Source organism: Cydia splendana, chromosome 18, assembly GCF_910591565.1.
Source record: "Cydia splendana chromosome 18, ilCydSple1.2, whole genome shotgun sequence".
Classification (NCBI taxonomy): Eukaryota; Metazoa; Arthropoda; class Insecta; order Lepidoptera; family Tortricidae; genus Cydia; species Cydia splendana.
Window position 1 is genome coordinate 7462711 of NC_085977.1, and position 15150 is coordinate 7477860.

A 15150-nucleotide genomic window follows, 5' to 3' on the forward strand; every position below is an offset into this window, starting at 1 on the left:
ACCTGAATTATTCTCTTGTTTTTGAATTTGCGTTTTATTTTTATGAGTAAAATCTCTTCTTACATGAATATTACCTTACCTAACTATGATTAGGCGGTGCAGGCAGCGGCGGCGGAGGCGGCAGCGGGGGCGGATTTTCAGAAGTGTATGCTGGCGACTCCAGCGCCGAGTCCGGACCCGGTTCACTGTCTCCGCGGACCCATCATGAGCACAGCTAGCGTGAAGGCTACAAACAAACATGCATATCGCATAATAAACAAGTTAAATTAAAATGAAATTTAGAAACACGTACTTTGGACCCTAGAGTCGGACCAAGAATAGTCTGCAGCGGATTTGATAGCCCACGCAGTGCAAGTGTCATTTATACGTCATAATTTCATAGAAGTTTGACGTTTCAAATAACACGTGCACTGCGTGGGCTATCAAATCCGCTGCAGACTTTTCATGGACTGACTTTATCTGACCACTTAACGCCATATAACGTCATTTTAGTAACCAACATTATTATTTCAGGATCTGAAAATATTTAATTACCTACATGGAATGCTCATTGTAAAAAACATTAACAGGCTATTTAAATGTTTTTGACATGCCATGAATCGTAAAGCAATCAGATTGCTTTCTTTTACTAATCTGGTTCTTCCATGTGTATATCCAGTTCATGATTTTGTAATAAGAATTGCAGTCCAAATATTTAAATTAAGTTTAATAGGCTTTTATATATAACCAACCTTTACAACACACTGAGAAATCAAAATTCAACTCTAAATTTATAACTCTTAAGTTTTTTGTTGTCAAATTTAGACCCATGTCAAATTGAACATGACCTAATGTGCAGTTATTATTTTAACCTTTTAACCGCCGTGTAACTTCGTACCGGCGGCGACACGAGCACGCTCGATGATAAATTCTAAACGGTTAAAAGGTTAAGAATCGTGTCATGTGAGTTTTATAGAAGAACGTATTGCCACAAAATGTGCCAAATAGACATTTAAAGTCACGCAGATTGTAACAATCACAGCCCTTGTTCTATGACTCGTTGCCAACAGAAATCGTTGAATCAAATTCAAATAGATTAAATTGAATAATTAATTAAATTAAGTAGATTAAGTAGATAGGTGGTCTGTTCTATAACTATAAGTATAACTTAAAGTGTCATTCTATGGAACTTGCTAACTATGTAAACAAACCGCCATATTGAAATTGTCTCTGAATGATGAATTTACTAGTGACTTTTGTTTACATAGTTAGCAAGTTCCATAGTATGACACTTTAGCTAAAGATTCCTTTACTGCCATTTTACACTGAAATAGTTCATATTCAATTTATATTCTACTGCCTAAGTATTCACTATTGACAGGTATCTAATTGTAGCCAATTTGCAAACTAAGCTAACTTATTTTGAAATAGAAAAGTAGAATAATGGTCACACGAGATCACGATTCATGTAGGTACATCCTTTGTCCGTCAAGTCCCGGCCTCAAAAATGTGCCCGAGATGACAAACGCATACCCGAAAATTGCCAAAAAAAATTTTTTCAACTTTACTAACCTTTAAAATTATGTTACAGAAACATAATAATTATTTGCAATTAATAATGAAGCCTGGGGCACAATTTTCTGCTCGAGACTGGGGCACCATTAGAATCCCCTGTATCAATTCATCCCAATTATAGTTAAGTATAGGAAATATTTCTTTAACCCTTTTCCAGGCATATTTAGTCCGATTTCTCGACCACATATGCGCCAATAGAATTTCAACTTAAGCATTCCGATTTAAGGTTCAAATTAAATTGCCCTTTCAGGAAATGTGATTTGTTTCCAAATGAATCATCAAAGCTGGATTAATTCGAATATATTTGATTTTTTTGGGACAGCCTTGTAGATTGGTGCGGCCTGGTAAAAGGTTAACACCTTCGGGTTCGGTTCAATTTTGTTGTGACTTTACGAGTATAAGTACATTGTTACCAATAATATGGCTATCTTAGCTAGTTGACTCGATCGGTGTTACAGTTATGAAATAATGTAAATAAATCTAGTCAGACTGATGTATTTATATAATAATTTTAACCGGAGCTTAAATTTGTACATAAATATTATGTAGATATTGTCAGGCCCTAGTCAATTTTTATTAAATGTTTTTATGACAATATTATTGTACTATGTACATAACGAAGAATAAGTAATCTATCTGAGAAACTAATTAATGTGAAATAAAATATTTATCGCAAAAATTGTTTCTTTTATTCTTTCGCTACCTAATAACGTTTTTGTGACTCAAGCTAGCAACTCCTGGCTGTAATCGCTTGTGTTACGTCATTCCATTGACCTATTTTCAACCGCACTTCAAATGCAGTATAAAATAATATAAATTTACAGAAAATACAGTTTCAGCGCAATTATTTACGAACGTTACCTTGGCAGCATACGTAATACTATGAAGTATATACATATGTAGTGCGTTATTGTTTTCCTTCGTATTTTCTCGGAAACGTTCGTATCTGTCATGCTACTTCAGTCAACCTCAGTACTTTTTGTACTTAGACTGAATGAAATAGCAAGACACGTTTGTACGTTTCCGTGAAAATACGAGGGAAAACAATTATGCACAACATCCTTACTACAGCTGTAGGTACTTCACAATCATAACTATCGTAAATGATATTTGAAACCTATTTATCTACAATATTTTTAACCCCCGACGCAAAAAAGGGGTGTTATATGTTTGACGCCAATATCAGTCTGTTTGTCTGTCTGTTGCATCGTAACTTTCAAACGGATAGACCGATTTTGATGCGTTTTTTTACGTCAAAGCTAGTATCCTTGCCGTGGTTCTTAGGTTATTCATAAAAATCCATTCAGCACTTTGAAGAGTAACAGCTCTTTTCCAAAATGATGTACCCACTTAAGGCATTATTGGCATACCTACTAAAATGCTTTATTACATAGTGAATGTGTAATTTAATAGTTATAGGTCACTTTTCTAATGTCACTTAGGTACAGTTAATATGCGCGGTAGCGGTAGGGTATTTAGTCACTTTGTCTTTTGTACTGTCGGCATATTTCATGATATTAAGAGCCACTTGCACCATCCCACTAACCCGGGGTTAACCGGTTCAACCGGAGTTAGCGTGGTAACCAGTACAATTTGACACTGGGTTAACGGTTTAACCGTGCAAGTGGCGCTAAGTCGCCTATAGCGTAGCAAGGGTTATAGTTGTAGTATAAAAAATAATATAAAATCATAAAACCACACACTAACTTATGTTTCTACACTAACTTGTGATTATGATTATGATTTAATTGATAACTTCGTAAACATTTGATTACATTCCGTTTAAAATTCTTTCTAGTTACGTTTTCCGTTTTCAGAGACACATTCAAGATTCCACAAAAATTGCTCGACAAAAATCGATTCCAATAACACTAAAATTCAACGTGCCGGAAAATATAATCTGAGGGAATTTGTGATGTAAATCCAATAGGTCCCGCGAAAAATAACGCTACAGAATCTCGCCAGATTCCAATATAAGGCATTCCGGGACGTCCGTGGGATGTCGCTGATATTGCGACCTCGCGACCCTAGGTGCCGAGCACAGATTGCAGCAAAGCCAAAATAACAAGGTGCTTTGATATATTCCTTTTGCTGTGCCTTTTACCTGCACTCCGGGGCAAAATTAAAGTATTATAGGTAGGTACAGTATGTTACCGAATGTTCCTTTGTGTGTTAGATGTTCAATCAATATTAGTAGGTAGGTAAATCGACATCATATAGAATAAATTCATTCGTTTGGGAAGTTTAATCTTTTTAATGTACAGTTCATTAAGTACTTACCCGCTTAAGTATTTTGTAATGTTTAGATAGTTCTTTAATTCTCTGTAATATTTCCGCTTAATTGTAAAACATGCTGTGTACACTTGTTTGGATCTCGTGCTAGGTTTTAAACCATAATGTGCAATTGTATGTTTCCCATGAATATTGTACGATATCTGTTTAATGTGACTTAAGATCCTATGTCCCCTAGATGGGGCAGAGGGCGTCCACAGTGACTCTCCATGTAGATCGATCTTGAGCTTCTCGCTTCATTTCGCTCCAAGACTTCCCGATCTTCTTCGCCTCGTCTAACACCGTACGCCGCCAGGTTTGTTTGGGACGGCCACGCTTTCTCTTTCCTTGGGGGTTCCAATCTAAGGCCTGTTTAGGTATATGGCGGGCCCCCTCCGGAGTGTGTGTCCAATCCAGTTCCACTTACGGCGCTTGATCTGCTGGTCGATCGGGATTTCGTGGCAACGTTCTCGGAGGTTCTCATTCGAGATGGTCTCGGGCCAGTAAATACCGAGAATTCGACGAAGGCATCGGTTAACGAAGACTTGAAGCTGGTTGGAAATGCCCTTTGTAACCTTCCAAGTTTCACATCCGTACAGCAATACGGACTTAACATTAGACCCAAAGATTTTCAGTTTCACTCTTCGGGTCAGTTTTCGTGATTGCCATACGTTCCGCAGCTGTGCGAAGGCTACCCGGGCTTTGGCAATCCGTGAAGTGATGTCCTCTTCTGTTCCTCCTGTCTCTGACACGACACTACCGAGATATGTGAACTTGTGGACGCATTCCACATCCTCTGTGCCAATCAGCAACGGTGTTGTGTTTAATGTACCTACCTAATAAAGTTAAATAAAAATAAAAATATAATGAGCCAGCAACTGCACTCTGGTGCGGTTCGATAAGAAAGGAAGAAAGCTGAAATAAAAATATTAGCCATTAAATATTTAACTATTAGGCTTGGCATCGTCTTCAAACAAATCAGCTGCTAACGCATATAAAAGGTATAGGTAATATTTATTATAAAGGTATAATAATTATATAAAAAATTATTTGCCAAAGAAATAACGGAGTTCCGGAGTTCATAAGTAAATACGAACAGCCGGTCAAAAATAGTTTCTATCTTTGATATTTACTTATATTTAAATATTATTATTACTTATATAATAATGTTTGTGAGAATTAAGTGAGTGTAATTAGTTTAAAACAAACATCACTTCAAATAAAATAATTAAAAACCTAGATTCAATACTTGTTATGATACGTATTTCATCGAACAAACAACTCGTTATGCCTCTTGTGAACAAGCGTCTAATTTATAGCTTGTCCACGTCGGCTAAATTAAATGGCCGCGGGCTCCCACAGTGGTCGAAAATTGATATTTTTTGCGGGACTTTTTTCCAATGAAGTATTTCATAATCCGTTCGTCCAGTGGTCAGTTGGGGGTGGCGGGAGGGCCCCACTCTTTCGCTGCGTCCATTTCACTACACCCCCCCACCCACTAGAATACCCCCTTGCCATGCACGTTTGTTCAGGAAAAACGCGCTCCAATAAAAACACGATTCGAGAACAGCGTGAATCGAAAATTAATTATAGCTTTGAATTAAGCCTTAATAGCATTTTTGTCTTTGTTCTCTTTTTTAACAAAGAAAATGTTGAAATAAATGGAGTTTAATATATTTTAGTGTGCGAAATTGAATAAATGCTGATAGGTACGAGTATAACGAGAGTTAAAATATCATTGCTTTTTAATACCTAATAATCTACGTACAGTAGCTATATGGTTGCTAAGCGGTCAAAATTATCTAAACTCAACACTACACCTACTATTAATAGAATAAGAGCGTGTCAAAGTAATTTTGAACACCTCGCCCGCTTAGCTACTTCTGCTGCTGACTGTACATACATTAGGTAATCTTCGAAGTTATCACACATTATTTGACAGTCATGATCGATACAAATAGCACATCATAATCTGGCCATTTAGAAAATTTCATTATTTGACGAGCTTTTTGTAGTGACCTTGCGTGTGCTGTATATTGTTCTCGAGGGAATACAAAATGAGCTAGCTATGTTTACCGATCGATCTATAGTATGCATATATGTATATACGTAACGGATGTAACGGATCATCCATTTTCCATCCATTATTGAACCTCTTGTCTGTTCCTTACTGAATTTTCAGTCATTCTTGTATTTTTTTCGAGAACGATTTTTTCTGCTCTCTACAGCACAACCGAGATTTGAATCCACGATATTTGACCACCAAACACATTTGAAAGGTAAGTTGTAAATACCCAATGATTGGCGCCCTAAGGTCAGAACATTATTGGTATGTATGTTAATGTAGAAATACAGTCAGCAAAATTATTCGCTTAGCACCCCTGGTACCAATATACAAGGGTGCTAAGCTAATCGTTTTTCTGACTTTACTTACAGTTTATTGGTCCCTATATTTGTAGGAAGGCCGCCACACTGCTGTTTTAAAATATGGTTGAAGAGGCTAACGAATATATACATACAATAGAGAGAGCTTCACAATAAAGGGACAACGCAAAACTCGAAATATCGTTAATCTGCCTTTCTATTGCTCGAAAATGCAAGAGTGATAGAAAAGCTACAACCATTTTCCGGGGCGAGCTCTTAGTATAGTTGTAGCCACACTACAGCGTCGATCACTTCCGGTAGATGGCGGTAGCAGCGCGATGCCCGGAACAGTTAAAATACTACATAACGGCCGGCCATTCGTTAAGCGTTAGGGTTCGATCACATACGAGGTGTAATTTCTATCCCCTGTTGCGAATCGAATTGCGAAATTCGTCCTATGGGTCTAGTTTTAAGGATTGGAATAGTACGTAGTATGCGCTCGCTCCGGTCGCTCGTACTAACATAGAGTTCTAGCGTTAGATATTAGGTACTCGACATGTTCTATAAGAACGCATATTGTACGAACTGATAGGATTGTTGAGTTAACCATTACTTACGTGACAATCTTTTCAAGGAGGTAAGGCGTCAATATTTTTTTACGCACTTACGTTTCGTGACTTTGTGACGAACGTGACCCTTTTTCCGAGAGACTTCATCTTTGCAATATAATCGTATTGGAGTAAGTAGGTGCGCTTGGAGTGGAGTGATCCAGGTGTTTTAGGTAGCTGTAGGTATGTTTTACGTACAAAAACTGTAATTAATAAAAACATTTTACAAAAAAAAGCAAACCGACTTCAAAAAGGATGAAATAAAATATTATCCTTTTTGAAGTCTATGCGTTACCAACTGATATGTTTGAAGTCGGTGCCAAGCCAAATTTTGAAGCATACCATGATTTTGGTGCGATTCGATAAGGATGTACCTACGTTGGATTGCCTTACACGACGACAATGAACGTACTTTCTGTAGGTACAGTCGACGTTAAAAATATGTTTACACTTTTCGCCTTATTACAAAGGAGTAAGGTGCAAAAGTGTAAATATATCTTTGACGTCGATTGTATCTAAGAACACACCTCAGAACACACGATCAAACCTTCTTGGCGCAGTCTGTACCATGTTTGTCGGCACATTAGTGGAAATCCAATGCATTTTTTTTTCGTCGGTTTTTTTAAAGAGCATTTCTTACTAATGCTCGAACAGTCTATAGCACGCAAGTGTGAGATTGGGACTGAGTAATTTCCCGTCCCTTATCCAGAGGACTACATTTCAAAATATAAAACAATTTAAGAAATTTACCTTCTTGCCAAATTTCACCTAAAGCGGTTCAGTTGTTTAGCCATGAAAAGGCGACAAAGGGGCAGACAAAATTACTTACACATTTGTAATAGTTATTAGTGCAGTTCTAATGGGATTTATAGCTATAAAGCTGATTATTTTGACTGGTATTGTTACTACTTGGCTTGGCACCGACTTCAAACATATCAGTTGGTAACGCATAGACTTCAAAAAGGATAATATTTTATTTCATCCTTTTTGAAGTCGGTTTGCTTTTTTTTGTAAAAAGTTTTTATTTTTCCATTTTTAGTTTTAACGCATTGTTAAGAGCGCGACGCATGAATGAAAAACAAGATCATGTTTAACACTAAATTCGTGTACCTATTACTTTAATAAATATGTATGTAATCAGGAATTTTCTCGAGTCCGTCTGGGAAATTATAATTCCTGTCACTACTACACTAAATCCATCCTCCGCCTCGCCACTGGCCCAATCCCTCAACGCCCCGATCACTCAACCTCACAGCACATCAACCCCTGATCCAGGAACCCCTCGACCCTGAACCAGGAATTGTCTCGAGTCCGTCTGGGAAATTATAATTCCTGTCAACTAAATCCATCCGCCCGCCCCGCCACTGACCCAATCCCTCAGCCCCCCGATCACTCAACCTCACAGCACATCAACCCCTGATCCAGGAACCCCTCGATCCTGAACCAGCAACCCTTCAACCGCCATTCCCCGACCCGTTAATCTCTGACCCCTTAACTCCTAACCCTAACCCCCGATCAGTAGCCTTACCAGCTTACCACGAGTTTGACATTGATATATTCGCTAGCATGTGTGTAACTTACTTCCTATGCATCTCGCTCGTACTAACCTTAGTGTGAGCGAGATACATAAAAAGTTACATTTAGATGCATAAGACGTTAGCGAATATGTCAATGTCAAACTCGTGGTAAGGCTACAGTTGCAGTACATCAAATTGGTGGTTTTCGGAAGCAGCTCGAGTTACTTTAGAAAACCCCGAAATCACTTAACACGTGCCTTTAAAAATTGAGGAGTTCCCTCAATTCTTCATGGATCCCATCATCAGAACAGAACCAAATTAAAATGGGACCAACTCGGAAGTAGCTCCTTTCAAACAAAAAAAGAATTACTCAAATCGGACTACGGATGTCGGAGTAATCGGTGAACGTACATAGAAAAAAAAAAAAATAGCCACAACCGAATACAGAACCTCCTCCTTCTATGAAATTGAAGTCGGTTAAAAAATACCGTCACTGCAGTGTTACGTTCACATAAGTCATAATTTTTTTTCTGTCCAGGTTAGTGATCCAAAAGACTCGAGCCTTTGGAGCTCTATTTTTTAGGGCTCGCCTCATCTCTTGACGCCTAAAAGGCTAAAAGCCTATTTAGCTCTTTAGCCCCCGAGCCTAGTTCTATTTAAGAGCTCTAGACTCTTGGGGCTAATAACCTTATTAAGCCCCTAAAAAAAGCCTATTTAGCTCTTTAGCCCCAAGCCTTAATAAGGTATTTAAGTTTTAAAGATCTCATCCACATGGAATCCAGTCATTAGTAAATGTAAGCGGAAACGAATATTGACAGTCGATAAATCGAATATCGTTTAGTGTTGTGTGTCGACAGAGTAACATCCCTAGTGCGCAAAACGTTCAAACTGATAAACAAGACCAAGTGCGGGTAGTTCGAAAAACTCGCGCGGCTAGAAGATGTTGATGTCAACTTGAGCCAGTCTTCTCCGAGACCACGGGGACAACGCCGTCCTCGAAACGTCGGAGGTAAATTTTAAAACTTAAATACGCGATTAAGTCCCGAGTGCAGTTAGATAATGTTTAATAATCGTGAAAGTTTAAATCAGTGATCGTCTTATTGCTTGAAGCGAGCATCTCACGCACGACTTTCAATTCATTTCGCATGCACCAAACAGCGTGAGCGATCATCAAGTTCGTATCAAAACCAGTTCAAATCCATAACATATTGTTAATTCTGAATCGGACTCCTGGTTGCATTAAGGATGACTCACGCTAAACCGGGCCGGGCCGGACCGAGGCGTCCGACATGTCATTATCTATGACGGCTGAATGGTGATCACGTGATGCTTTCCATCGAAAACGAAGCGCCGGAAGCTCCGGCCCGGTCTAGCGTGATTCATCCTATACGTAGAAGGTATGCATTGCCAAGTCTGTGCAACTTCCGTATCATCATAAGCGAACGGACTCTAGAATAAACACAAAAATGATGATTCAGCAAAAAATCGAAATATCGGCCAATCCCTAAAACGGGCAGAATATCTGAATTAAATTTCACCCGACATCACCCGGGACCGCTCCTAGATTGAATTACATGAGCAAGCGTTATTATGAAATATAGCGAGGGAAAAAAGTGAAGCATCTAATATGAAATGTACCGTATTTTTCGGTTTCAAACTTTTCATACCTCCTGTACGGCTACCATAAGCTTACATTTGACATTTACATTAGCGACTGCGTGAACGCGATCGCATTCCCTCTCTATCTATACCTAAGTTTTTGTAAGGTGACCATGAAGAGAGCTGTAGAGATTTAAACTTTTACTTAACACAAAGTAAGAAAAAACCGGCCAAGTGCGAGGCAGACCCGCGCACGAAGGGTTCCGTACCATTACGCAAAAAACGGCAAATAAATCACGTTTGTTGTATGGGAGCCATACTTAGGTAAATATTTATTACATTCTGTTTTTAGTATTTGTTGTTATAGCGGCAACAGAAATACATCATCTGTGAAAATTCAACTCCCTAGCTATCACGGTTCATGAGATACAGCCTGGTGACAGACAGACGGACAGACGACGTTTGGGTACGGAACCCTAAAAATGAAAAAGGTTTGTTTGTTTCGCTTAAACCACGGAAGAAAGAATGAGCGCGCCCTTAAACAATAGTGAGCGATCCATTTACATTTAGTGTATGTGTACTTGTGTAGGGTTGGCCCTGCTCACGTCTCCCAAATCACCCTATTTATGTTAATGTAACTCAGCGGTCTGAATAACAGTAACCGCAAATACGTTTGTATTTATCCTCCTTAGTAGTCTGAATTAAATGGAAAAATGTTTTGAGACATAGGTAGGTATTTACTTAAAATATATCGAAAGCCTGGAAACCTAAGCAGATTTAAGTAATTTATGTATAATTTATATTTGTTTAAATATATTTTTCAAATTTATATTTTTTTAAATATTTTTTGATAAATGGTTTTGAAGTAGGCAATTTAAATATAATATATAGGTAGTTTTAGTTTTGTCTAAGTAGACAAAACCATAAAAAAAATCATAAAGAAGATAGAATGATGGAAAAGTTTCCATCATTCTATCTTCTTTATGATTTTTTAACGCAGATTTAATATAAATAGAATTATTTATACTCGAATAGAGTCCCTGTTCAAGTCTCAGCACAACTGCGAGCACTAGTCTAGTATTCAGGCAAAGTCCACATTGGTCTGCACTGAAATTACATATGGTTAGGATTCTAATTTAATGTGCAAGCTACCGCCGCTTGCCGCGCTTTGGAAAATTAATAAAATGTCCCAAGTACTTATACTCGACTTCAAATATACGTTACAATTTTGCACCTTACCCCACTGTGATAAAGCGATGTGTTTATCTCTTTATCTATATATATAAATGCAAGTGTCCTGACTGACTGACTGACTGACTGACTGACTGACTGATTCATCAACGCAGAGCCGAAACTACAAAAGATAGAAAGTTGAAATTTTCACACCAGATTACATTTATAAAGTGTACAAGAGATAAGAAGCGATTTTGAGAAATTCAACCCCTAAGGGGGTTAAAAAGGGGATGAAAGTTTGTATGGGGTTCAAGTTTTATTTTAAGCTAGGAATTTGAAACTTCGTAAAAAGATATATTATTAAAATACACGAAAACTAATTTCAGCGTTTTTGAAAATTCATCCCTTAAGGTGGTGAAAAAGGGGTTGAAAGTTTGTATGGATATCAAAAATTATTTCGAGCGCGGGACTTGAATCTTTGTATTTGGGGATATTATTAGAAGACAAGAAAAGTAATTACAGCGTTTTGTAAAATTCATCCCCTAACAGGGTTAAAAAGGGGTTGAAAGTTTGAATCCATTACAAATGCTTTGAAACTTCTTAGAAAGGCATAATAGCCGATTACAAAAAAAAGTAATTGCCAGGTTTTTGAAAATTTAACCCCTAAGGGGGTTAAAAAGGGGATGAAATTTCGACATAGGGTGCAAATTTTATTTTAAGCTAGGAACTTGAAACTTTGTAAAAAGGTATTAAATTAAAATATAAGAAAACTAATTTCAGCGTTTTTGAAAATTCATCCCCTAAGGTGGTGAAAAAGGGGTTGAAAGTTTGTATGGATATCAAACATTTTTTCGAGCGCGGGACTTGAATCTTTGTATTTGGGGATATTATTAGAAGACAAGAAAAGTAATTTCAGCGTTTTGTAAAATTCATCCTCTAACAGGGATAAAAAGGGGTTGAAAGTTTGAATCCATTACAAATGCTTTGAAACTTCTTAGAAAGGCATAACAGCCGATTACAAAAAAAAGTAATTGCAACGTTTTTGGAAATTCAACCCCTAAGGGGGGTTACAAATGGGATGAAAGTTCGTCTTGGGGTGCAAATTTTATTTTAAGCTAGGAACTTGAAACTTTGCAATAAGGTATTAAATTAAAATACAAGAAAACTAATTCCAGCGTTTTTGAAAATTCATCCCCTAAGGTGGTGAAAAGGGGGTTGAAAGTTTGTATGGATTTCAAACATTTTTTCGAACGCGGGACTTGAATCTTTGTATTTGGGGATATTATTAGAAGGCAAGAAAAGTAATTTCAGCGTTTTGTAAAATGTATCGCCTAAAAGGGTTAAAAGGGGGTTTAAAGTTTGAATCCATTACAAATGCTTTGAAACTTCTTAGAAAGGCATAATAGCCGATTACGAAAAAAGTAATTGCAAGGTTTTTGGAAATTCAACCCCTAAGGGGGTTAAAAAGGGGATAAAAGTTCGTCTTGGGATGCAAATTTAATTTTAAGCTAGGAACTTGAAACTATGCAAAAAGGTATTAAATTCCAAAACAAGAAAACGAATTTAAGCATTTATTAAAATTCATCCCCCAAGGTCGTGAGAAAGGGGTTGAAAGTTTGTATGGAGATCAAATATTTTGTGAGTGCGGAACTTCAATCTTTGTATAAGGGCATATTATTAGAATACAAAAAAAGTAATTTCAGGGTTTTTAAAAATTCATTCCTTAAAAGGGTTAAAAGGGGGTTGAAAATTTGTATTGGGTCAAGTTTTATTTTAAGCTAGGAATATTTAATTTCGTAAAAACTTATTTCATTAAAAGAGAAGATAACTAATTTCAGCGTTTGTCTAAATTCATCCCTTAAGGTGGTGAAAAAGGGGATGAAAGTTTGTATGAACGTCAAACATTTTTTTAAGTGCGGGACTTGAATCGTTGTATAAGAGCATATTATTAGAATGCAAGAAAAGTAACGCGGAAAAGTAGTCCACGCGGACGAAGTCGCGGGCAACAGCTAGTCTTTGACTATACGTGCACCAGTCATGGCGCATAGGCCGTTTTTAAATCAAGATGGCGGCTTTCCTACATTATAACCTCAAACCTAGTTAGGCTATTTGAATATTTTGGCTGTTTAGCGCTAGGATAAACTGCCTCAAATAGGGACAGACGAGAAAGTGTGATGAAGACAGTTAATAAGATTGGTTTAGGTATGCTTTAGATTTGTAGAGCCCCTTTAGAGGGGCAATTCGTGCTTACAACTTTACAGCTGTATGGTTACGGGAAACTTATTCTCGCTAGAAACAAATAGTACTTCACTGTTAATTACCTACTTACCTAATATCAGTCCTCGCGTTCTTGCTGAGTGTGTTGAAATACCTTTAATATATTAAATATTTCAGGTTTATAGTGGAATAATAGAGTCCATCTAACTCTTGAACTTTGTAGAAATTCATAAGAAAATAGATTTGGATATTATTATTAGGCAATAATAACATTTTCACGAAGCAATAAATTTGTTGTACGAGTAACAAAACAGTTTATCTCCATGCTGGCCGTTATTTGCGGTTTTTGAATTATGAATTTAGTTTGTGTGTAAGAAATATTTTTATGATGTAGGTATAATACGATAGTTATACAATCGACGTCAAAGATAATTATGTTTACACTTTTGCACCTTACTCCTTTGAAATAAGGCAAAAAGTGTAAACATATCTTTGACGTCGACTGTACCTACCTGTGATTTTTTAAACCTATGATTGTACGCCCCAAGCAATTTAATTTGAACAGGTACTTGTTTAGAAATGGGGTACGGTAAAAAAATGCACTAAAGATTTATTTCCACGAAGCCTTTCTTTATATTATTCACGACGTCGATACGGATATCCGCTAGTTTATTCATTAAATCATAAGCAATCTCGCATCGATTTTCTTTTCTAGGAAAGCTTGACGCAGTTATATCGGGAACGATATTTCCAATGCAAAATAGGCAAAAAGATTAACTTTCCCCACAACGTGCCAAGCCCATGCAGGTCGAGGTCGAGTCGGTAGCATCCAGACAAAAAAACACATTATATCTGAACGCGACAGCTATTGGATTTTAAGTAGGGATGTACCGACTAGTCGCCGACTAGTCGGAAAAGCCGACTATCCGGCCACATTTGTAGTCGGCGACTAGTCGGCAAAAATGGCCGATTAGTCGGCACTTTATAAGTGAAAGAAAAACAGAAAAAAAAAGAAATCAACAGTCAATATTCACCATATGTTTTATGTTTATTTTACTAAAATGCCTATTCAGGGTGCAAACGAAAATTTAGTATCGTATGTTGGTGAGCTGGTGTTTTCCTCTACAGGTCGATCTCAACTGATTCTCGTGTAATTTCACGTGCAAGTTCGATAGTTATATTTTTTTATTATTATTCAGTTTTTGTTTTTTTTTATTGGTGGAGCCATGAGGAACTATTCATGTTATTGCAAAATTTAGAGACTTAGTCAGGGCACGTTGCTCGTAAAGACGCTGACCACAGGGGATAGGTTCTTAACTGGCGACTACGTACGGGAAAATACCTTGGAAATACCTCCTACAAGCTGTATTGACGGTCTGCTCAGGATCATAAAATAAAAGACAGAAACATAAACTAAAGACAGAAATTGAACGAGGATTCTTGTGATAGGTCTTTGAACCTGTAGACAACACCTTTTAGCCAAGCTAAATTATGATGAATATAGCGCAACCATAGGAGCAAATCTATTGTTTTTCACCTGAACTTATACGAAACCAATGATCGCCGACTAATCGGCCATTCGAGCGCCGATTAGTCGGCTAGTCGGCTAGTCGGCCAAATCAATAGTCGGTACTGTGAAGAATCAAAGTCCTTCGTACAATCAATTGCCTTTATTTTACTCTAAGTTCCTACTTCAACACTTTCGACATTCTTAACTTAACAAGCAGTAAGCCTTCCTACTCAATGTTACCGGTTCAAGCGCCAAAGCGAGAATGCCCCTTCCATCTCATGGTAAGTTACATTTATACTTTTTCATCATTTGAATTGGCGGGTAGGAGAGTAGGGTC

At 37.4% G+C, this 15150-nt stretch overlaps 1 protein-coding gene and 1 long non-coding RNA gene across 2 annotated transcripts in view; one reads left to right on the forward strand and one right to left on the reverse strand.

Annotated features, from left to right (window-relative positions):
- LOC134799480 (cell adhesion molecule Dscam2-like) overlaps positions 1 to 282 on the forward strand; it is a 95963-nt gene extending 95681 nt beyond the window's left edge. Inside the window, exon 35 of the mRNA XM_063771892.1 lies at positions 94 to 282. Coding sequence (XP_063627962.1) covers positions 94 to 218 — 125 coding nt within the window. The 3' untranslated portion in view covers positions 219 to 282. The remainder of the gene's footprint in view (positions 1 to 93) is intronic.
- The window catches only part of LOC134799486 (uncharacterized), a 458421-nt gene that overhangs the window by 222095 nt on the left and 221176 nt on the right, over positions 1 to 15150 (reverse strand). The window lies entirely within an intron of this gene.